This window comes from Mustela nigripes, chromosome 5, assembly GCF_022355385.1.
Source record: "Mustela nigripes isolate SB6536 chromosome 5, MUSNIG.SB6536, whole genome shotgun sequence".
In the NCBI taxonomy this organism is placed as follows: domain Eukaryota; kingdom Metazoa; phylum Chordata; class Mammalia; order Carnivora; family Mustelidae; genus Mustela; species Mustela nigripes.
The window spans coordinates 90,288,949-90,312,237 of record NC_081561.1 but is presented as its reverse complement, the minus strand read 5'-3'; the positions used below and the strand labels follow the sequence as shown (position 1 = coordinate 90,312,237).

At 34.8% G+C, this 23,289-nt stretch overlaps 1 protein-coding gene across 5 annotated transcripts in view; it reads right to left on the bottom strand.

Moving 5' to 3' along the window:
* Nucleotides 1–23,289, bottom strand: part of ADGRG6 (adhesion G protein-coupled receptor G6) — a 137,502-nt gene that overhangs the window by 51,074 nt on the left and 63,139 nt on the right. For 3 of the 5 annotated variants that reach the window (XM_059400841.1, XM_059400840.1, XM_059400843.1), the window contains 5 exons: nucleotides 20,275–20,616; nucleotides 17,539–18,162; nucleotides 8,809–8,877; nucleotides 6,520–6,603; nucleotides 339–424 (listed from right to left, as the gene is read on the bottom strand). In XM_059400841.1, the coding sequence (XP_059256824.1) occupies nucleotides 339–424; nucleotides 6,520–6,603; nucleotides 8,809–8,877; nucleotides 17,539–18,162; nucleotides 20,275–20,616 (1,205 nt within the window). The remainder of the gene's footprint in view (nucleotides 1–338; nucleotides 425–6,519; nucleotides 6,604–8,808; nucleotides 8,878–17,538; nucleotides 18,163–20,274; nucleotides 20,617–23,289) is intronic. The other 2 variants (XM_059400842.1, XM_059400845.1) reach the window with 1 other exon arrangement.

Genomic DNA, 23,289 nt, shown 5'->3' with positions numbered 1-23,289 from the left:
TTAAATTAAAGATATATAATCTATTTCTTAAAGCTCTGCTAAAAATGTAGGGATATAGTAGTAAACAAATATACCTATGAAAATATATTTCTATTTGTGTGGTACTTTTCTTCCTTAGATATTAATCGTCTATTAGGCCTGTCCTTAATTCAAGTGCACCTCCCTTTCTAGAAATCAGCATATACCTCACTTCCATGTTTATTCTTAGTACATATAAGGAACAGTGTCTATGCACCAGTGTGATCTGTGGACTCAGTTACCCAGACAGCAGAGTCCCTTCCAGATTTTCAGAGGTTAAAGTTTTCAAATCAAAGAAGAAATTGTAAAAGTTCACTTACCCATTCTGCTACCTTGCTCTGCACTTTAACCTCAGGGTGACGAAGGATATTTTGCATCACTATGGAAATTCTATAGATAATTCCATCTGTCCATTGGAAATAGGATTTAGTCCATTAAGTATAATTTACAGTTATATAATTCCCAATTTAAATTTACAATCACACAATTTTAAACACTTTAAAAGAAATGCCTTTTTTGGGAGATAGAGATTCCAGTAGGAATGCATAAGTCACAATAATAAAAGGTACAGTGCAGAGAACATAGTCAGCAGCATTGTAATAGCATTTGTATGATGACAGATGGTAACTATACTTGTAGTGAGTACAGCATAACACACACACTTGTTGAATCACTATGTTGTACACCTTAACACTGTCTGTCAACTACACTTCAGTTAAAAAAAAAAAAACAAAAAACCTAAAAAGAACAGAACACCTTCTACATAGGTACAGAAAATTTGAGATATTTTGACGTTATGCTCATTGACCTTTGTAACTTCTTAGAAAGAGTTCTCAATTTATTCTTATAAATAATTCATTGTCTCACAATTATCACCTACATGTTTCTTTAATTCTATGGATTTTGGATATAGAATTCTAAAATTTTTTCATGACTTTTTCATGTACAATTTGATCTCTTATAACAATTATCATTTTTTTGTACACTATAAGGAACAACAGAGTTTGGGATATGAAAACTTGAGTGGGATGATGGACGAAGTTAACCTGAAAAAGAATAAGCATACATATATTTGGTGCCCTCGGCCCCTTATTCTTCTTTTACTCTTTCCCCTCCCGAATATAGCATTTATTTCTACTCATTTACCAGATTTTTCATCGAAATTCCATAAATTTAGTTGCTTGTTTCAGAGTAAAGGGGGAAAAAAAAATATTTGCAGATAGAGTTTTATCTCGGCTAAGTTGCTTCAGAAAGAAAATCTTATGGGAGAGGAAAGTTCTGCCTCTTTCTTTTTGGGACAATCTTTAAAGTAGCCTGAAAAAAATATATATATATGCGTGTGTATATATATATTTATATATTTACATAACTCAATTTATCCAACTCAATTTACATTTACATTATATATAAAATGTAAATTTATATATAATTTATATAAAATGTAAATAAATATAAATAAATTGCATTATATAAAAATGTAAATGTAAATATATATATATATATATATATATATATATATTGTAAATGTAAATTGAGTTGGCTGGTAAATTGAAGTTACCAGCCAGGCTTTGCTAAATCTCTCTAGAAGTGTGTTAGAAGGTAACTTACTATAAGCAGCTAATATAAAAAATATATCATTTTAAAATATCATAGGCTATACAGAGAAAAAAATTGAATATCTGTTATTGTCAGTCATCTTTTTTCATGCTTATAGTTTGGTATATCTTAAGTAAAATATGCACAGAAAATGTAGAAATATATAATTAAAACTATGTTGGGGGAATAGATGTAACAAAAAAGTTGGGAAGTCAGTAGAAAAAATATAAAACTCTGACTCCAGAAACCCCTATAATCTATCAAAATGGAAATTCCAGTCACACTACTAAAGGAATGCTTTTCCATTATTAGGTCACAATCTCATGCTAAAAATTTTTCCACTCCCCGAGGTAATAATATAAATACATGAAATTTGCACAAGTCCAAGGACAGGTGGGCTTAACTTATGTAGACTAGGTTATTTAGCTTCTAAAGCTCTTCAAGTATTTTAATGATTTTTTATTTTATATGCCTCTCAAAATATTCTGAATTTAAAATATTTAGAGGAGTATATTTAAAACAAATGATATTAATTCAGATTAAAAAAACCTTTATCACACAGTATATGTCATCATATCAAATCACGGACATTCTGAGTGACTGAGGAGAAATCCAAATTGCAGATGTCCAAGAGATATTCTAGGATCCTAAGGGTATCCTGTGTATCCCCGGTGTCAGCAGAGGAGCTAAAAAGCAACCACTAGATGGAGACCTAAAGCATGTGTTTAAGAGTAAAGTGTTCTTCCCTCTCAGGAAAATACTGCAAAATACTAAAACTCATTATTTTTTTTTATTACTGACATTTCTGTAATGTTTTGGAAACATTTAAGATATTCTTCTTTAAATTTTAAATATTTCCTGCCTCATTTTTTCCCCAATCTGCTGTTATTTATAAATGAAAAAGACATCCAATATCAGAGACAGCCTAAATCAATATATAAGTACAGCACTCTCCCTAGAGTTAAATTGCTTACAGCAAATAAAACGTGAACACAGAGAACAATGTAACATCTTATGTTACAGATTCTCTTATGCTATAGATCATTTTCAAGTAATCTCCCTTCAGAAGCCTCAGAATGAGGCATTTATATACTCGGGAGTCTACTTGTTATACTTATTTAAAATTTCTGAATAATGTAGGCAAACAAGTCCAGGAGTGAACTGTCAAAACAAGATAAAATGTCCACCAAAGAACTGGTAGGAGGGGTTTTGGACTGCAGCAAAATAGCTGGCTTAAGCATTGCTGTTGCAGAAAATATACAATTAAGACATACTGATTCAGGCTTTCCCGCGTCATCCCAGCAGTCAAGGCATCTTCTATAGGTGTAACAACTCCCATAGGTTCTCAATAGAAACGCTAATCACACATTTTCATATATTCCAGAGACTTCAAAAGATATATGTATTGTCCTAATAATGACATCCAAGCCAAAAAAATTCATGATAGACATTTCTTAAGGTTGGGGGCATGGTGGGGGGACAAATTTACAAGCATACCCATTTTCCAATAAAGGACTCTTCCAATCAAGTAGAACCTTAAAGTAGAAATCATTGCTTGCCATTATAGATGTGGTGTCAAAAGCGTATATTCCTGTCAATAGGTCTTTCTCCAATTAATCTTTTTTTTTTTTTTTTTTTTTTTTGCTCCTTCTTAGCACTCTTTCCAGGGTTTCTTAGGAGACACAGAAATGACACTATGTATTTATTCTATAGTCAAGGATGTGTAACATGGGTTTGAGAAGGTAGGTTTTAAAACATTTGTGTGAAAAGAGAGATGTTATAATATACACCAAATGTTATTTTAGAGTCAAAATGATATCTTTGAACTGGTGATGAGGTCACTATAACATGACAGTTGGATTTATAATATGACTGGAGTTCTGCTCATTCTACACATATCATTTCTTTAGGTAACTGGCATCCAAAGCTAGATTGATTGTCCAATCTATACACACATCCAGAGAATTTTTTTTTATTTGAATAGTTAAACATATGTTTTTTGAATAGTTAAACATATGTCAAGAATCTGGACATATGCTCAGTGGGCTAAAGCCTTTCCCTTTGGCTCAGGTCATGATCCCAGCGTCCTGGGATTGAGCTCTGCATCAGGCTCTCTGCTCAGCAGAGGGAAACTCTCTCTCTGCCTGCTTCTCTGGCTATTTGTGATCTCTCTGTCAAATAAATAAATAAAATCTTTGAAAAAAAAAAGAATCTGGAAGTAGTGATGTAATTAATACATGTAAGCTAGATTTTTAGAACAATAATAAGGACTAACAGAGTTATTCCCTTACTTGGGTTACTTGTGTTGACCCCACAAGATTTAATATTCAGTAGCACTGGAGTGATGATTCAAGCACAGAAAGTACAATTTAGTATGCAAATAATAATTGGCCCAAGAGCGCTCCTTAAGAGTATAATGGAAAAGGCCCAAAAGTTATTGTGGGAATACCTAGATTATCCATCCCATATTGAAATATCTGTTCATGAAAAATAACTTAAAGATATGATTTTACTAGTATACAAACTGAGGTAACAGATACAAGTCATTTGAAGATAACAAAAAGAACTTTCCATAGAGAAACAGGAATACTTCATAAAGTTTAGGAAAAGAAATTTTATGGATACACTTAAGAAATCTGTCTGATTATCAAACAGTCACAACCCCACCCCTCCCCACACCAGCATATCATCACTGAGAGACCCAGCAAAACTCTTCAATAAGCCAGAATTTCAAGGACTGGATAAGTTAGATGACAAATTTGATAGTTGTCCCTATCTTTCTTACAGTGAATAATGAAACAGGATTTTCTGATATATCAGATCGTAAGCCTGACTGAGTTTCCCAAGGAATAAGAAAAGTGTATCTGGAATTGCTGACAGTATATAAATGATTTAGATAGTCTAGGACATGACGTTAAATCCCATTTATTCACAAGGTGAACAAGTAATTCTCTTTCCAATTACTTCTAATTTGACTACATCAAAGAAAAAATATTAATTATAGTCTGTCTCTAACTCTTTGTTAACTCTTCCTTTTTTAAAAAGATAATGAAGTCTTCAGGCATAGAGATATGAGAAAGCAATAGGATATAGAGAAAATTCAATAACATTGTTTTCATTACACTTGCTCTTGCTTTTCATTTCTGTTTTACAACAAACTACTGATTTTACAAGAGCAATATCGATTTTCCCATATAAGTGCAAATGTTTAAATTAAAATGTGAGTCAATTTAGATTTAAAACTATTAAATCAATAGTACAGATAGCTCAAGGATGTAGGAAAAAGTATTCTGATAGTACACAGATTTGAATACATAATTTTGAGAATATTTCTACCACATGATGACTGTGGAGTAATTTTAAATGCTAGGATTACTTTTTTTTTTTAAATCAAGAATCATCTAAATTGCATTTTTCCCTTTAATGTAGTCAAGTCAAGCCATTTTAACTGAGTCTAACATTTGCTTGCTTTGTTGAAAATCCAATGAAGATTATGACGCAGAGAGAAATGGCTGAACAAGGCTCTCTTCAAGAATGTCAGAAATTACATGATTGAGTGAATACAGCTCCACTCCACCAAGTCAAGGACTCTGAAGCATCGTATAAATGTTCTTGGGCAGTAGAGGATGTGCCTGTCCTAGAGGGAGAATGCCACAGAGGCTCTTTGTATATTCATACAAAGAGTGAAATACTTAGTTAGAATTATAATATTCCCATCCACTGGCTGGAGTCCATGTGAAATATGCACTGGGAACGTCAGCTGCTGCTGCTTTCCTGGGGGTTGCTGGAATGTTTGCCCCGTCATAAATCTCCGTGGTGTAACTACCAGAATAACCATAAACACTTCCCTGAATCGATGTCTTCATAACCCTAGTAAAATTTATATCTATGTAGCATGTAAAATATTCCATACTTCCAATTTAAATGTCCTCACAGAGGAAGTTGGTGTAACCCCTGAAGCCAAAGAAAAAAATGAACTATGTGGGTTTCTTTTCTCTGGGTTTTGGTCTCTGCTGATATATTACAGATGTTTTGGCCTCACAAGTTAAATGATTGGGGTTGAGAAAATTCCTTTGTTTCTAATAGCTCATATTTGAGAATATTGCTGTAGGCAAGGCAATGGTGTGGTCACCTGATTGGAATTTCTCTTTCCTAGGAGAGACTTAAACCATTTATTCTGAATTACCAAGGCTATGTAGTCCATATAGGTGGCATAACTCACATTACCTGGCATTTTCCCTGCTCATTTCTGTATCTCATATATCTGCCCTATTTACAAATTACAAAAAATATAAATAAAAGAGTATATGTGGAAAAATAGGCAAGAAGTATTGACACTTAAATTGAAATTTCATCAGTTGAAAATTGACTTAGTTGATATGCAATCATATTCTAACCATTACTCTTCAAGAAATAAAAATGGAGAGCAAAGTATTATCATATAAATAGATCTAAATGTCATGAACACTTAAAGTTGGTTTCAGTGAGAAATTACATTACTAACATAATTCAGTTTTTTTGAAATTATAAAATTCTTTAAGAAACTGGTTTCCTGGAGCATATAATCTGACAAAATACCATGAATACTTTTTCAGATATCTAGTATAAAGCAAATTAATCCCTTTTAATTAAATGTTTTTCTCTTAACGCTTCCTTTGAAAGCAGTTTTTGCTAAAAGTGGACAAGAGTAGTACTGGAAATGTACTCATACCACCAGTAATCAGAATAAGGAACTCCAGGGAGTCAAGTAATATTTATTTCTCTTACTAATCTTTACAAATGTATAAATGTACCGACTGAGTCCAAAACCAGAAATTTTGTTTGAACATTCGATTTTCCACTCTTAGAAGACAATTTTTTTATTACATCGACATACCACAAGTAAAAAAGGTAATGATTTCTTACCATTGCTTTGCTTAGCGATTCTATTAGTAACAGGCATGTTAGTGGTGACAGTGGGTGGTGTAGTACTAGGAGAGTCTACAGTAGCTGGTAATAAAGATGAGAAAGATGTAATTTTGCAAGGAGCACATGACAGTTAATTTGGATGAGCAATCTACAATTAATGCATGAAAATATACAGAGGAGGAATAGAAACCATTTCTTGCTACTAAATACAACAGACTCTAGGGTTACAATGCATAAAATGAAGCAATGCTTCCTATGGCACATTAAGAATCACTTCATATGGCCTCTGGGGTCACATTGTGCAAGAGCATGGAGCTGGTACCAAGGAAAAGGAGGAAGAACATTGAGATTCTAGACCCAGGTCTGACTGATGACCACAGAGTGAATTACTAAATCTTTCTAGAACCCAATTTCCAAAGTTCGTAAAAAGAAAAGTTTAGAGAAGGCAGTCTGTACTGCACCTATATCAGTTTGAGAAATTATCTAAACTAAGTTAGTCTTCCACTGAGACTAGAGAAATAGTCTCCAAGGAAAAGTATTTCTTCTTGAGAAGATAAATGTGAAGAAAAACAAAAGAGAATGAAATGTATAGACTATATAGAATATTAATGTGTAGGATCATTTACAGATCCCAATAACTCTACTAAATGTTGATGGATAAAATGGATTTCAAAAGAACAAGCCTTACAGGGGAGACCTTTTCAAGGCATTATGTCATAGCTATGCTTCTTCTACTATTAAAACTTTCAAAGATTAAACCCTTATGGAATGCTTTATTATCTTTCTAAGAGATTCTGGAGGAGCTGTATAGGTAGTAAAATACACACACAATCTCCCTTTAGTTTATCTTAGGAGTATGTTTGTACTAGATGTACATTCATATACACAATGACCATAACGTAGTTCCACAGTGTAGCGGTTAGCACGTCTGCTTTACAATGGCCATTTGTTACATATCTCAATTTTAAAAATATTACCTAAATTTAAGACATTCACTTGATTATGCATTGAGTGATTATGATTATGATTACCTTCTAAAAGTGAAATTCTTTGATTCAAAATATATATCCTTAACTAAAATAATTTTCCATGCCAAAGTATTCTTTTTGAAGTTTTTCTTTTTTTTAATTATGAACAATTATATTTATCTTAATGCAAAATACATCAATGAATTTAAAAATGCTTTTTGGCCATTTAGGACATGGGGAAGGGGAATTGCTGGGCATTTGGTCTTTGATCTGTGGAATCAGGACTATAGGTGTCTCAGATTAAAAGAAAACAACAAACCCTTCAGATCTTGAACTAAGCAAAATTAAGTTTTCTTCCTATTTCATTTAACTATTTCAAGACTAGAGTGAGTTCATGGAAATTCTGTAATGACTTTATTTTCATAGCTCATTCATCCATAATAATAATGAGAAATACTGAATTACATCCCTTCTTCCTGACTACTCCTACACTAGAACCACAGAAGAGAGTTTAGGTTACTACTAAGAAACACTTCTAACCACTGTCACTTTCAGGATATGATACTCCTGATAAGAGATCCAGCTTTTTCAAAAGGCATAGTCATGATTCTTAATGTGGCACATAGAACATGTTACTTCGTAAAGAAATATTTAATAGAATAAATGGATGAAAATGGGTCATAAGTAATTAGGAGAAACAATGATAAAATTAAAGCAAAATACTTATTATTTTAAAACTTTAATTATATATTATTTGCATGCAACTATTTAGTACATAATTTATAACTGGGATATTGGCCATAATATAGTCATTGTGCATTATAATAATATAATTACATTAAGATTAGTTTAATATAACTAATTTTATCTTAATATTTAAGTTATAGTGTACACCATGAACTGCCTTATGGTCTTGTCTCAAGCTTAACTGAATATTTAACTTAATTTACCCCTTATTTTTTATACATGAATACCTTTTCAAAATACTGCATGACTATATTTATACAGGATCTTTGCAATACTCTTGAGAATAAAAAGAGGAAAAAATGAAATAAATCCTTGTTTAATAACATATAATCATTCACATTTAAAAACCCAGTCCTTTATGGAAAATGGTCGTCAAGCATGTGAATGCATTCTTTCTCCACAGTGTATGTACTGTGCACCCACACAACTAAAACACATCCAGAAATTCTTCTGTTTTGCTGGTTTCTGGCTTCTCAAGTGAAAAGTAAGATAATAATCAAAACAATTACAACCCCATTATCCAAAACAGCAAGTAGGAAACAGACTCCGGAAGACGATGTTGGCTCCCTACCTTGGCAGAGGGTCCCCAAATCGGCACAGCTGGCTAGTTCTGCTGCTGGGAGTGGGATCAGGTAGGAACCTTGATCAACACAGAGGAATTATACAAGTTTAATTGATGATTTAATGACATTATCCAAAAAAAAAAAAAAAACAACCCACCAAAATGCCCACAAATCTTATGGTTGGCATAATGGGAGCAGCCCTAGAAGAGTCCATCAATAATCTAACACGAAGAAAGTCTCTTAAAGCTTTTGTGTCTTTGTTTCCACAAGTGTAAAATCAGGTTATTGAAATTTCCCTCAAAATCTTCAACTCAATTTATTGTCTATCCACACATGAAATGAAAAGAAGTGCTACTTCCCATTAAAGTTTGTGTAAAAAATCCAGGGCCATTTCACAGAACAAATTACAAAGCTCTGGAAGAAATTCATATAAATAAAGTAATATAAACATCAAAGATAAGTTTCAAAAGTAAACTTAGATATTATTAATATTCATAAAACGCATATTTTTGGTTCACAGGCACCAGCATATGCCATTTGCAATTCCAGAAATATGTTCCTGTGGCTTCAAGTTGGTCTCTGTGTCTTTTTATTTCAATTTTTTTTTTTTCTGACTCATCCTCAGCAGGAAACAGTGTAGAGCTGGCTTTCTAGTAGGATAAAGGATTTTCTCTGTTACATTAAATCTCCCTGACAGTTAACAGACTTTCATCAACAGGTTGAGTCTGGGGAAGATGTGCTAAGCTTACCACAAAGCACCTGCGTTATACAGAAAGACAGAAGAATAAACACATACGCATGCACAAATACATGTATTTGATTTTAAAAGGACATTTCTATAACACTGATTCCAGTCTAATATTTAAACATTTTCCAACCTGTCCTGTGGGAATAGTACATGAAGGCAGAGCAGGTACATGATCTAACAAAAGATGTCTAATTAGGTAATTGATGTGCATAAGCAGAAAGCCTCCCAACAGTTTTTAACAGCATCTCATGAATCATGACTTCTTCATTCTCAACTGCCTCAAGCACCTAAGCCCAAGGAAGAAATGTTACTTCAGAAAAACTCAACTCTATAGGCAGGTCTATGAATTTACCTGGCAAGAAACCCTCATCATAGACATTTACATGTCCATTCAAAAAAAAGTAATCACTGTTTAATGTGTGAGGCACACAGGCTAGAATAACACTCTAAGACATTGTCACTGCCATCAGAATGGAAGATAGAATCACAGTTCTCTCAATGCTGTAAGTACTCAGTGGCTCAAAGGAGGGTATAATTAGCAGCTTGGTGAGAAGGGGGAAAGAGAATCCAGTACAAAGAAGGAAAGTAGTATCACTATACTGATGTGGGGACAGAAGACTAGAGATGGATATTCCTAGCAAACAGAATTACTGAATTATACACCAAGATGGGAGTAAAAAGCTCTGAGAACCTGGGTGACATGGCATTACTGGAGTAGAGTATAGGAATGATTGGATATATAGACAATGGATACTAGTGGAGGCCTGATAGAATATTGGCACCATGAGCGGTAGGACTCTTCCAATGGCGTATCCCACACACATAGTAGGTGGGTACTCAATCTTTAGCAAATACAGTTCTGGATACATCATGAATGACTGAGAGCATTTTGAACTCTTTCTTAGAGGAAAGGGAAAACATAAAAGGAAAGTAAGTGAGAAAATTAGGTTTAAATCTGAAACCACTTTTGAGGCTCCAGGGTCAACTAAAAGGGAATATATAAGAATAAATATTATTAATTCACACTTGATATCATGAATACAATGAGGATGACAAGAAAGAAATGGATATAAGCCATCCAAAGATAGAATGTACAGTATTTAGTAACTAATCAGAGAAGAGAGAAAGAAATAGAAGACTAGGGCATATTTTTCTGGTTTCCAGCTTGAGAAATTGGTGTAAAATGATATAGAAGGAAAGAAGAAATACTAAGAGAACAGCAGACTTAGGTAGGGTGGGATGAATAAGTCCAGTAATGGGAATTGAGGTGCCTGTGTGACATCTGGATACATGGGCAGGTACACAGGTTTTTGTAAGAGTCTAGCCGAGAAAAAATGCTGCAAAATCTGCATATGTGTCTGGGATCGCTCAAGCTAGAGTAGAGATTTGATGGAACCACAGATACTCCTATTTTCAAATATCATATCATTATTTTTTAAATTTTTTTATTTATTTTCAGTCATATTATTTTTTTAAAGAGCTCTAAATCTGAGAAGTAAAAAGAGTTCTTGAAGAAGGTGACTTTATAGAATTTAAGTGAAGAAAGTTTCACAGAGGTATGGCCATATCAAGTATACTGAAATGGTCAAGAATGGTCAAAACCAAGAAGACCTTTAACTCTGCATTGGAATTTTGGTGGTAATGGTAGAGGGCTTCGTTTCGGTAGCGTGGGAATGATGAACTCAGGAGCACCACTTGAGAAGTGACTGCAAGAAAAGGAAGCCTGGCTATGAAAGAAAGCAGAGACAGGGAGGGTGAGTTTGAAAGACTGGAAACTTAGACAGTGTACTGTGGAAAAGGGCATCTGAGGAGGCAGACGTTGAGGCTTGCCTGGTCAGGACCAAGGCAGAATTTTACTGTCAAAGTTTCTGTCCACTGTTCTTTCTCATCTTATTTTACTTATGACCCCTTTTTGTAGAATCTTACTTCTCTGTGAGCTACTTATATTTTAGTGAGGAATTTCTGAAAACTAAAAAGGCTTCAAAACTCAAAATGAGGAAACGTCAGCCACTGCAACATAAGGGAGAGAGAAAGATCCTTGGATGGAGTTCCTGTGCTTCTCAAATTACACACAATGTTGGCTGTCAAAGGTTCCTTAGGTCTTTCTGGCACTGATACCATAGCTTTGGAAGACAAAGAGAGATAAGGAGATGGTGTGGGAAAGAAGTTTATAGACTAACTACACTGCCACCACAGTATGTTAAGGGGCTCAAAGGTGGAAATGAGGAAAGAATCAGAAGAGTTATTATTTAGAGCATGATACTTAATAATTTTTTAAATATTCATTGTATGGTAACAATTACAAATTTATTAAATAGTAACAAGTGTCATTGTATGATAACAAGAATAAATTCCAAGATGGGACATCCCTGTCACAGTAAATTATAATACTTCTCAATATTTAAATTATTGGTTGCTCTTTTTTTAGGTACTTATACTGTAGCAAATTGATACTGCATTATAAACACTCATTAAACACTGTTTTATGATGATTCGATACAGAAACAGAAATTAGATCTGGAGACTACCTGGTGTAAGTATAAATGACAAAACTTATTATTTTTTTTTATTTTAAGAGTTATTTATTTATTTATTTATTTATTTATTTATTAGAGAGAAAGAAAGAGTCAGGGAGAAGCAGAGGGAGAGGAACAAGCAGACTCTGCATTGAGAGGGGAGCCCGACATGTGGCTTAATATCATGACCCTGAAATCAGGACCTGCGCTGAAACGAAGAGTCAGACCCTTAACTGACAGAACCACCTAGATGCTTCCCAAGTGACAAATGTAATTAGCAGAAAATTACATTGCTAAACGAAAGCTTTATTACAAATATACCAAATTACATAAACAAATACATAAAATATACAAAGTACACACAAACTTTTTATTTCTACCCAGTTCCATTTTCAGCGTATCCACATAAAAAAGTCATTCTAGCATCAGTTTTCCTAGGTGGACATATTTATGAACCAGACTGATAAGGAAGAAGAGACAATTTTCTTTCCTGGATCATAATATAATTATTATCAAGGGACTATATTCAGAATGTGACCTATGTATGTTCATTGATGTTTGTGGATACCACAAAGGCATTTATTTAATACTAACTGTAAAACTTAGTGCAAAGTTTCCTTGTAAGATGTAGGCACTGAAAATGAACAGGTGATGAAAGGGTGCAAACTTGTTAATCTCTCTTCTCCATCTGTTGTCCTTCCAAAATCTTGCCACTGAAAGGAGTCACTATTTACACAGGCTGTGGTAAAAAATGACTGATGTGTAGCCAAGAACTCATCTTATATTCTACATAATGATAATCCAAATAATAGCCAAATCTTCACAGCGAGTAGCAATAATGAGAAAAAAAAAACAATTGCTTTCAATTCCCTCTTTGCAGTTATTATTAAAATGAATTTTATAATTTTTCATAAATATACTTAAAATAACATTATTTCTGGACCTCTTAATTCTCATAGAGTTTGGGGCATCTTCAAAGAATAGAGTCCTCTGTAAAGATAAAGTAATTTTTTCCTGATTTTATTACTTAAAAAAAGAATTCATTTATCTAAAAATGCTACACTCAATAATTTTTTTAGGGATGAATGAAGGAGCCAATAGTGAGTCACAATTTTATGGCTGTGAAGGACAGAACTGTAACAATTGACAATGAAAGGGTAGGAATCCAAGAGTTGATGAAGCCTTGGTAATTAAGAACAAAAATCTGGAAGTGAAAATAAAAGTCAGTACAAATCCAAAAATTTCTAGAAAAGAATAACAAAAAAGTTGGGTACTTAGGAATTGTGTCTTATCTCTACATCCAAAAGTGGTTCATAAATGGAAGTGTTTAATAAATTTTGTTAAATAAATGTAGTTTGTTTGAGCTTAGACTGTTTATTGGGTTATACTGTACCACTCCTCAGGAAAGAGCAGTCATCAGGAAAATAAATAAAACTCATATAGAAGGCACTACTTGTTCTTTGTGAAAACTCATGGACAGTAGCCAGTACCTAAACTTAAAACATAACACAGGCAAATACTTGCAGTTATAATTAAAGAGTCCACTCACTGGGAAAACTATCTATGGAGGTCATAAAACTGAATATGTTTAATAAAATTGGGTTAAGTAAAATATGCTTAATAAAATAAAAATTATAAAGTAAAAATTCTAAGAAAAGGAATGATGCTATAAAATGAAAAAGAATTACTGCTAAACAAAGTCTTTCTGAAAAAAAAAAAAAAACAGACAAGATTAACTGTGTTTTAAAAAAAGAAAAACAGCCTGCTGAAAATTTCTTAATTAAGATATAGTTCCCCACAAGGTTTAGAATAGTGTAGGAAAACAAGAGTCTAAATCTGAAATTGTTGAAACATTAATTAATAACATGTTGATTTTATTAAGGCTAGGATATTTACTATTTGAAATAAATGACAGGATGTTTTAATGTTAGTATAATCAGTTCTGTTTTACCATCTTAATTTTCATATCATAATTTACTCAGCAACAGACCTTTGGAAAATCTATTCATTCTTCTACCACAAGTTGAATCTGGAATTAAAGGTCATATTTAACAGACATTGTCAGTCCAATGGAATGTTAGGCATGAAATTCTATTTTCCCATTGGTTACTGTACTGATCATTAGTTTTTGGAAATTACTGTTACGATAAACAGCAAGCCAAATGTTCCAGGAAAAAAAGAAAGGTTAAAATGTTAACAGAGTAAACTTTTTTTCACTTGTTCAAAGTTCTGCTTAGCTAACAAGCTTAGATATCCTCTCTCTTACAGGTATTTCCTGCCAGTTAATAAGTGACTCCAGTTCTTCAACTCCCAAAGCTGATGACTGAACAGCGGGAAACTCCCTCTCCAGTGATGATTCCTGAAATGCAGCCCAGGATATCTGAATCCACGGAATGGGGTGTTTGACATCACTGTGGAATGTTAAGAAGACTGCTATAAAAATTAAAGGAATTCAAGCCCGCTGAGTCTGTGACTTGTGCTATTCTTTCAATGAAATCATTTTGAAAACATATAGATGACTGTGTTACACCACCATATGTTTGATGTGTCCCAGTAATCTTAGGCCTTGGGAAAGGAGTTTTAAAGAGAGTGTTAAAGAAAATGTGAGGACACCCAGATATAAAACCTGAGGAAGGGGGACAGGAGATGTGCATGTTAGTTCACCAACTGCCTTGACCACTTACTTAATTTTTTTTTTTTTAAGTTTCAGTTTCCTGCCCTATGTTAAGTGAAGGGACTGGCCTAAGTTGGAATTCCAAACAGAAATGCCTCCTGGAGCCAGAAGGCCATCTGAAGATGAAAGGGGGCTGGTGGAAGAAGAATACCCAGAGCGGTAAGGGCTGAGGAGAACGCCCATCCCTTCACAAGGAGTGAACACCACCTAGCTCCAGCTGTGTTGGCCTGGCAGCAAGACTAGCCCAGGCTTCGTTTCTTGTTTGCCAGCAAATCCAAAAATTTATTTTTATTTGAGATCATTTTCTTAATGTTGGAAAGAAATCATTGTTTAAAAGCATTTGTGTGGAACAAATATAAATAAATGAGAACAACTAAATACTACCACCATCATGGATGTCTGAGGGCTAAATGAGCTCATGAGGGGCTGACTGACTCCCCCTGGCCCTGGAGACCTAGCAGGTCTTTACCACAGTCATCCAAAGTGTGTGCTTCGGGAGGTTGGACCCTCATGATTTTTTAGACTACTTTCAAGGATCAGCAAATTTTCTCTGGAAGGGCCAATAGTAAAAATATTAGGATGGTGGGCCATGTTACAGTCTTCCACAATCACCAACTCTGACCCTATAGCAAGAGTCAGCCACAGACAATACAAAGCCTCCTAGTCATGGCTGTGTCCAATAAAACTTTATTTACAAAAATAGGTGGCCTGTCATAGGCCTTCCTAGTTTGCCAACCCCTGGTCTAAAGGATTTCCTAGAGAAGCTTAGAAACCAATCCATGTACATCCCTCACATTTTATCACATTAATGTATCTAAGAGGCAACACAGGAAAGAAAACTTATGACTTTTATTTAAAACAAATAAAATATTTATGCCCCAGAAAGCTAGTGTTTTCCCACAGATCACTCCTGGGCCTTCATACTCCTTATCCAGGCAAGAACTAGCTCATCTACTCTAGTATGTCCCATCTTCTAGTCTGATTTATTCCAAAAGACAGTCAAATTTATACTTGTAAGAGACATAGCTCTAAAATTAAACTCCTGTGTTCACCTCCTGGCTTAGCCACTTATTAACTGACACTAGATAAGTTACTTAATTTCTTTGGGCCTTACATTTCACATCTGCAAAATGGAGTTAGTAATAAGACCCACATCAGGGGTCTATGTTGTAGAAAAGAGTGATTATGTGTAAAGGGCTTAAAACAGTACCTAGAAAATATGCACTGAATATTCAAGTTAAGCACATAATTTAAGTGTTATCAATTATTAATACACCTACTCAAATATTTTTGGTTGCCATAGTCCTCAAATATTTCACCATAGAAAGGCAACTATTAAATGGTCTATATTATGACTTTCTAATAATAGCCAAAGATATGGTGAAAACAGGCCACTAGAGCAAAAATAATTACCCTGGACATAAGAAGACTATCACTGCCCTCTCACTGTTCACCAACCCACACCAAACACACACACTTGATCTTCTCAATTTCTTCACTGAGTGAAAGTCTTGTCAAGGGTCCCTGACCACCCTCTGTAGCTAGTCAGACTGAGAGGATGCTGGGGAACACCATCAGCTCTTATAGAGTTCTGCAGTCGTCTTCTGCAACATGCTTGTGGTTTACCCTCTGCCAACAACCCACAAGAAAATACCCCTCAAATGGCATCACTTCATAACCTCTCACCATTTGTGGGATCACTATGGACCACTCGAAGGGATGGGTGACTTACACTGAGAGTTTGCTGACAAGAGTTCCCCAGAGCAGAAGGGCACACACAGGTCAGGGAAATGGGGGAAGTGGTCTCAGGTCTTCAAAGGGGTCCTACTTTGTTCAAACTATTGGGAATGAAGTTCTGAAAAAAATCTCCTCCAAAGCCACATGAGTATTACTTTTTAACATCAGACTCCTCTCCTCTTTTAATGAAAGTTATTTCTGTGACTAAAAAGTATTTATTATCAACACTTTAGATTTAGTCATATTACATTATCAAAAGTGACAATGAAACTTTACTTTTTGTATTTTAATCAGTCCTATAATAAAATAAGGACTTCCAAAATTAACTTAGGTATGTAGAGAATGTTTGATAGAAGTCTATTTTAATATAGTGTTGTCATATGGAATTATTTTCCTAAATATTTTGCATTTAGCTACTTCCAGTAATATTACATTCTAAGTCTCTCAAAGAGCAACTATTACGAGTATTGAAAACAAACAACAAATGCTCATTTTCAAACAGAGAAGAAAGTTCAAAGAAAAATCTGATAATTTCTGATTATCAAAGATTTTTCCATAAAATGGACAGCTTCGATATTTTATCCTGGCTGAGTAAATACCATTCCTTTTCAGGGGTAGTTGTTTATTTGAATGACATAATGGAAATTTCATAAAGATCAGCTTTTTATTGTACCTCTTTGTGGTCAAAAACAATTACTTATTAATTAATTTTGTTTCAGTCCTAGTGTTAACCTTTCTATTCGAGGTATGACAGTTACAACTTTTGTTACATCAGTGATAAACTGTGTGATATTTTATGACATAAGAAAAACTTTAAAATGGTAGAACCAAGAGCTTTGATTGAATAACGAAGGTTTGTAATCAAATGTATACTATGTTTGGCTGAGCATATAACATTTTAAAAATCAAAAGCTCATTAATGACAACTACATATATACACACACAAAAACATACACACCCATATATATACACACATACATAGACACAGGTACATGTGTATGATTTCTTGTTCACCAACATTCATAGAATAATTTTAAAAGGGGGGGGGCATGCCCAGACTTACCACAGCTTAAGTTGCTTTCTGCTTTCAGAGCTAGGGTGGGGATATTCCAGAAGTCATTTTGCCAGTCAACCACATTCCCTTTCACATGGCAGCTGAGGTTGGAGAGGACTTTGGAATTCATGGTAAAATTCCAGAGTCGAAAGTTATAAATGTCCCCTTTGAGGGAGGCAATCTCATTGTGCTGGGAGCCTAACAACAACTTCCCATTTCCAGGAATAACTTCACTGATGGTAGAATCGCACGGAACTTCTTCATAGTTTCTTTTGAAATTTACACCAACAGAACCCATAGAATTATTCCAAATGATGCAGAGCTGCTCAAAGCTTTCTGTGAAAATGTCTTCTTTATCCTTCACAGGTAACACGCTGTTTAGGAAGCATTTTGAGCCAGAAATAGAAATAAAGTAGCCATTCTTGGCCTTTCCAAAGCTAAGCAACTGTGTGAAAGATGCATTTGAGTAGGAAAAAGCTATCCATTCATGGTCTTCCTTGCCAATTTTGGTTGCTTCAAAACAGAGAGTGAAAGCGCTGAGCTCTGGAATAGAGACACTTTTGGCAACAGATACCTGATAACTATCTAGCATCTGGGGTAAAATGACCTTCTGGTTCCTTAAGGACACAGCAACTAGGAAAAGTAATAACAGATAAAATGTATTAACTTCAAATAAGAACTAATGAGAGATACAAAGCATCTGATATGCCCACCCCCACCACACCACTTGACTGACTGACCTCTGCCCCACCAACCCTCTTTCATGATTCTCTATCACCAACCCATCACCTTGTACCAATAATAACAGCAATATGAAACCCCATCTATATTCACGGTGGGATCTCACATCAAAACTTTTGAGCTAGAGACGACCAAGATGATAAACATCTTTTTTTAATACCAGACCTAAACAAAAACAAAAAACAAAACCCTCAAAAACCCAAATTAAGGAAACTACTATTTCAGGAAAGCTCTGTTTATACATTTTTCCAAATAATTTTCTAAACATAATAGCTAATAGTTCTATTTTTCATTAACAAGAGCCTTTTACTCTTCTTAAACACTCCTATGCTACTTCAGATACCCCATTTCCTATTCATTTTCCCCATCACCAGGCCATTTCAGGAACAAAGGTAAAAATACTATTATGGAGAGGCAGTCCAATAAAAAAAATAAAAATAAAAATGGAATTTTAAGCCATATTTCCTTTATAGCAAGGCCTCTGCACTCCTTTCTGAGAGAGAGCAAGGAGCAGAGGAAAATGGGGCAGACAATGCAACTTCCCATCCCAGCTCTTCCACAAAATGCAGTGTGACCTTGGACCTGTTACTTCAGCACTCTGTACCTCATTCTGCTCATCCATAAAATGAAAGACAATGGCATATATCACACAGGTGGTCAACAGGAATTAATACTTGGAAAGCACTAGGAAAGTGTCTGTTAAAGTCAATCTATAGTTAAGATTGTGTACTAATGTTACTAGTTATTAATAGATTATTATTATCATCTGCATAATATATTCCAAGTAAAATGAATCAGCCTATCTCTGACGCATGTGAAATTGTTAAATAATATAATGGGTTTCACCCTCTGTTAATGTAATAGACACCATGAAACATGTACTGACTGAGAAAGAAGTAGCTTTCCTCGAAAATTCTGTTTAATGCTAGCTTTATAGGAATGCTAGTTTGAACATTTTTTAATATATACCAAGAACAGGTCTATGGTAGAAAAAGCATTTTAAAGTAAACATTCTAGTTAAAAATCCAGGGTGGAATTTAATAGAATCATGGATTTTTAGCCTACTTCTTAAACAAAGCATTTGAGAGCTCTGATTACCCAAAGGGATATTTATGTAATAGGAACCCAGTATTCTACATGTATTATTGAAAAGGCTGAAAGGAAATATGTCCATCAACACTTTATTAGTAGTTACGGCTGGTTTATAGATATATGGCCAATTCCACTTTGCTTCTTTTTTAATTTTCAAATTTCCTGTAATGTTTTACAATTTTTAAAACATTATAATGATGAGGGTCATTTGCATAATGGTGCCTTTCTCCTTCGTTTCTTTCACGCATGACATCTACTTACGAAGCTACCCTCGAAGCTTGAGTTTTCCTTAAGCAAAGAGAGGTTTTAGAGAGACTGAGATTATTCCAATGCTTTAATATGCCAAAATCTGGGAAATATGTTTGAAAGAAATTTTTTTTCCTTTCATTAGTCATTTTTAAGGGGCTTTCCTTAGGCTATGTTGTTTATTAGCTTTAGTTATAAATAGCTCTTTTTTATTTTATATGCTAATTTTTTTATATTTGTCCCCTAGCATAGTTCCTTAAAAGGGCAACATCTTAAAAGCCTAAAATAAAATGATTTCTGAAAAGGAATATTTTAAATGTTCAGTGAAGAGCTGTCAGCATTGCAGCTTTTAATTATTAGCTGTGGAATATCTACAATATCTTCCAAGCAGCCTTTAAATGTTCTGCATATAAACAATATAAACAAATTTGGCTCTACTGTGACCAGATTTTGGATCTGGTAACTGTATATTGCTAATGAGAATGTTCAGTGAATATTAACAGATTCTTGCCCTTAAGTGAATATTAACAGATTCTTGCCCTTAAGTTCTAATCCTAATCATTCACATTCACATAAAAGCACATAACTCTGTCTTCTGGTCCCGGTGTTTACTGTAGAACATGTTAAATGAAAGCAGAAGGTTGGCGCCGCCTGTGGTTTACATACCTCTGATGTAGCTGGCATTGAAACCTTTCTTCTGGATGCTAAAGTCGCTTGAAAAGGACACTTGCATCTCATTCGCACTTGAGTTAAATGATAGGCCTTTGGCAGTTGCTCCACAAAATTTAGTCTGGCTCTCTCCATTTTCAAGGGATAATGAGTCATAAATGCAATTGGGAGCTTCTTCAATGTCGAAATCATTAAACGTTATCTGAATGATATAGCCGGTGGGGGCTCGCAGGGTCCACAAGCAAGCTTGGCTGTTAGGGTAGTCGTTAGGGTAGCATGGAGAAGTAAACGTCCCAGAAGGGCTGGACAGGACAACCCTGCAGTTGGCACATCCCCACGCTGTTGGCCAGACAAGAGAGAGACAGAGAGAGGGCGGGGATCAGAGGCATACAATAAACCGAGAATACCACACACTGGGCACAATCAAACAAGAAACATTTTAAAACACCAAAACACAATCATGCAAAATAAAAAAAGAACGAAACCATCTCAAGGAGAAAAAGGAGAAGAAACAGAGAAACAAAAGGTGAAAGAAAAAGAAAAAATTTTAGAGCAATGATTCTTAGACTTGGGGGATCATATACCCTAAGATAATCTAATGAAAGTTACCGTAAATCTCTGTCAAATGCACAGAAGCCACTACAATACTACACTTTGGCATACTGTTTTAGGGAGTTCATGAAGCCCCAGGAGGTAACCCTGGATTTCCCAAAGGTTCACTGGCCCGGGTGAAGAATCTCTACTGTAGAGAGTAACTGCACTGGGGTAAGGGAGTTACAGAACCATAAAGGAAGACAGAAGTCAGTATTAAAACCTTGGACATAAAGGAGCATCCATACGTAGGAAATAAATATTTAAAGAGAAATCTACTAATACAAAATAAACAAGCAAATAAGTTATCTTCTGGCAGACTGTACTTTTTTCTAAAATTCAAAAAATTAGCATCACCTTGCATGTGTGGAACATTTATAGTTTTTAAAATGCTTTCACTTATCTCCTGTGCTCATTACAGTTGTTAAGTCTATACATGTGTGATGATCTCATTCTTTCATTCATGCAGTGAAGATTTATTGAGTGCCTGTTACATGCCAAGCACTATTCTAAACAGTATATATTAATCAGCAAGAAAGATGAAGTCTATGTCTGAATGATTCTTACACATCAGTTCTGGGCCCAAAGATAAACAAATAATATAATGACAGATGGTAGTAAGAGGAAGGAAGAGAAGTAAAGCAATCTATCCTTTCTCAAATATTAGTCATCCGGGACCTGGTCACCAGTGGAACCAGACACCGAAGTCTACTGTCTTTCTGTCTGGTAGTGCTTTGGTAATTAATATTCATGTTCTTTTAAATATTTCTGTAAGTCTAGGCAGTAAATTCATTTATTCAATATCCTGGATAAATAAGCTGCCATAAAACTTACACATACACTTTAAAACAATAAAACACTTTAACCATGTTAATGAAAATCACTCAAAATTTGTGTTCCTCCCCCTTTTACTGGGTTGAGTAAAATAAATATGCAATATTTTTTCTTAAACATGATAGTTACTACAAATACAGTTGATAATATGCAAGGACTTATCAGATATGTTAACACCACTCAGGTTAGGTTTTTCTTTTTTCTTTTCCTAATGGCCACGTTGGGTTATCCTCAACAACACTGCTCCCCATCAATTCTTTCTAACTTTACCTCCCTCTGCTCCTCCTCCCTATGTCTTCAATGTCTTCTATGGGGATGAAGACAGAGAGAGGAAAACAAAATGATCACCAAGTGTTAGCCAAACGCCTTCTCTCATGTACCTCTGGAACACCACGTTCCTCTCTGTATCTCTAACCAGAGCAGTTGTGATCCTTCCACTTGTGACATTATTCACTTATTGTTTGTTTTTCCCACTCTTCTCTGAGTCCAGAAAACAGAGTAGGTACTGTTCTACTTACCTTCTTACTCCTCAGGACCTCACTGCATCCCTGGTACACAGAAGACTTTCGGTAAAATTTGTGAAATTTGTGAATAAATCCATGAATAGCTTAGATCATGTCTCAATTAAAGAAGGACTAAATATAGCATATGAAACTAAGCCAAACAAAGTCCAAATCAGAAAAAAGACAGTACATGAGCTCTGTAATGTCCGTTTGGATGAAGCTTTGGGCTCTTTCTTCCAATAGTTTCACTCACAGTATAAGAATGAGAACACTGGGCCTCTCTCACCCTTTAGCTTCCTGTTAATATACCGTGGGCCGAAAAGAGGGAAGTAATCCTACTAAATTAACAATAATGAACCCAGTAAAGGGCACTAAAGATTTAAAAAAAAAAGGGGGGAAAGGGAAATAAGATACAATCTCTGTGTCATCTAAACATCAGTGATGTATCATCATTTTTGCAAAATGAAATACCATCCCCTATGTTGAACACCCAAGTAATGTTCATGACTTGCTTTATACCAGTGTATATACTTTTTTACCAAATTCTTCTCTAAGAGCTGAATGAAAACTACAGGAACCTTCGACCTGACTGAGCACATGGAGTCTGTAATCTTGAACAAATTAATCTCTCTGTGCCTGAGTTTCACAACATTCATTTCACACTGATGGCAATGGAAGCACCCACCTCCCACGGTTATTGAGAGGATGAGATAGGTTAATATTCAGAAGTCCTAGGAGCCACACCATAGAAGTGCACCAAGTGTCCTGGGAGCACCACACCCATGTTGGCTATGGTTAACCATCCCTGTAACACAAAATCCATAACTTCAGAGATAAAAACAGCATCCCACTTTAATAGAATCTCTTTTTCTTTTTGGCACTCATTGGGATGAAAAAGTGAAAGAGAAAAACGCAATAATATTCATTTAAAAGCCATTTAAAGCATTCTACGATTCTCATCTAAAGTCACTAGACAATAGTTAGAGAGTGCTCTGAAACCCCAATGATCTTAGTTGGATGAAAAAACCAATTAAACCAGGCACAGTATCATTATGTCCATCATATTTGTAGATAACTTCACAGT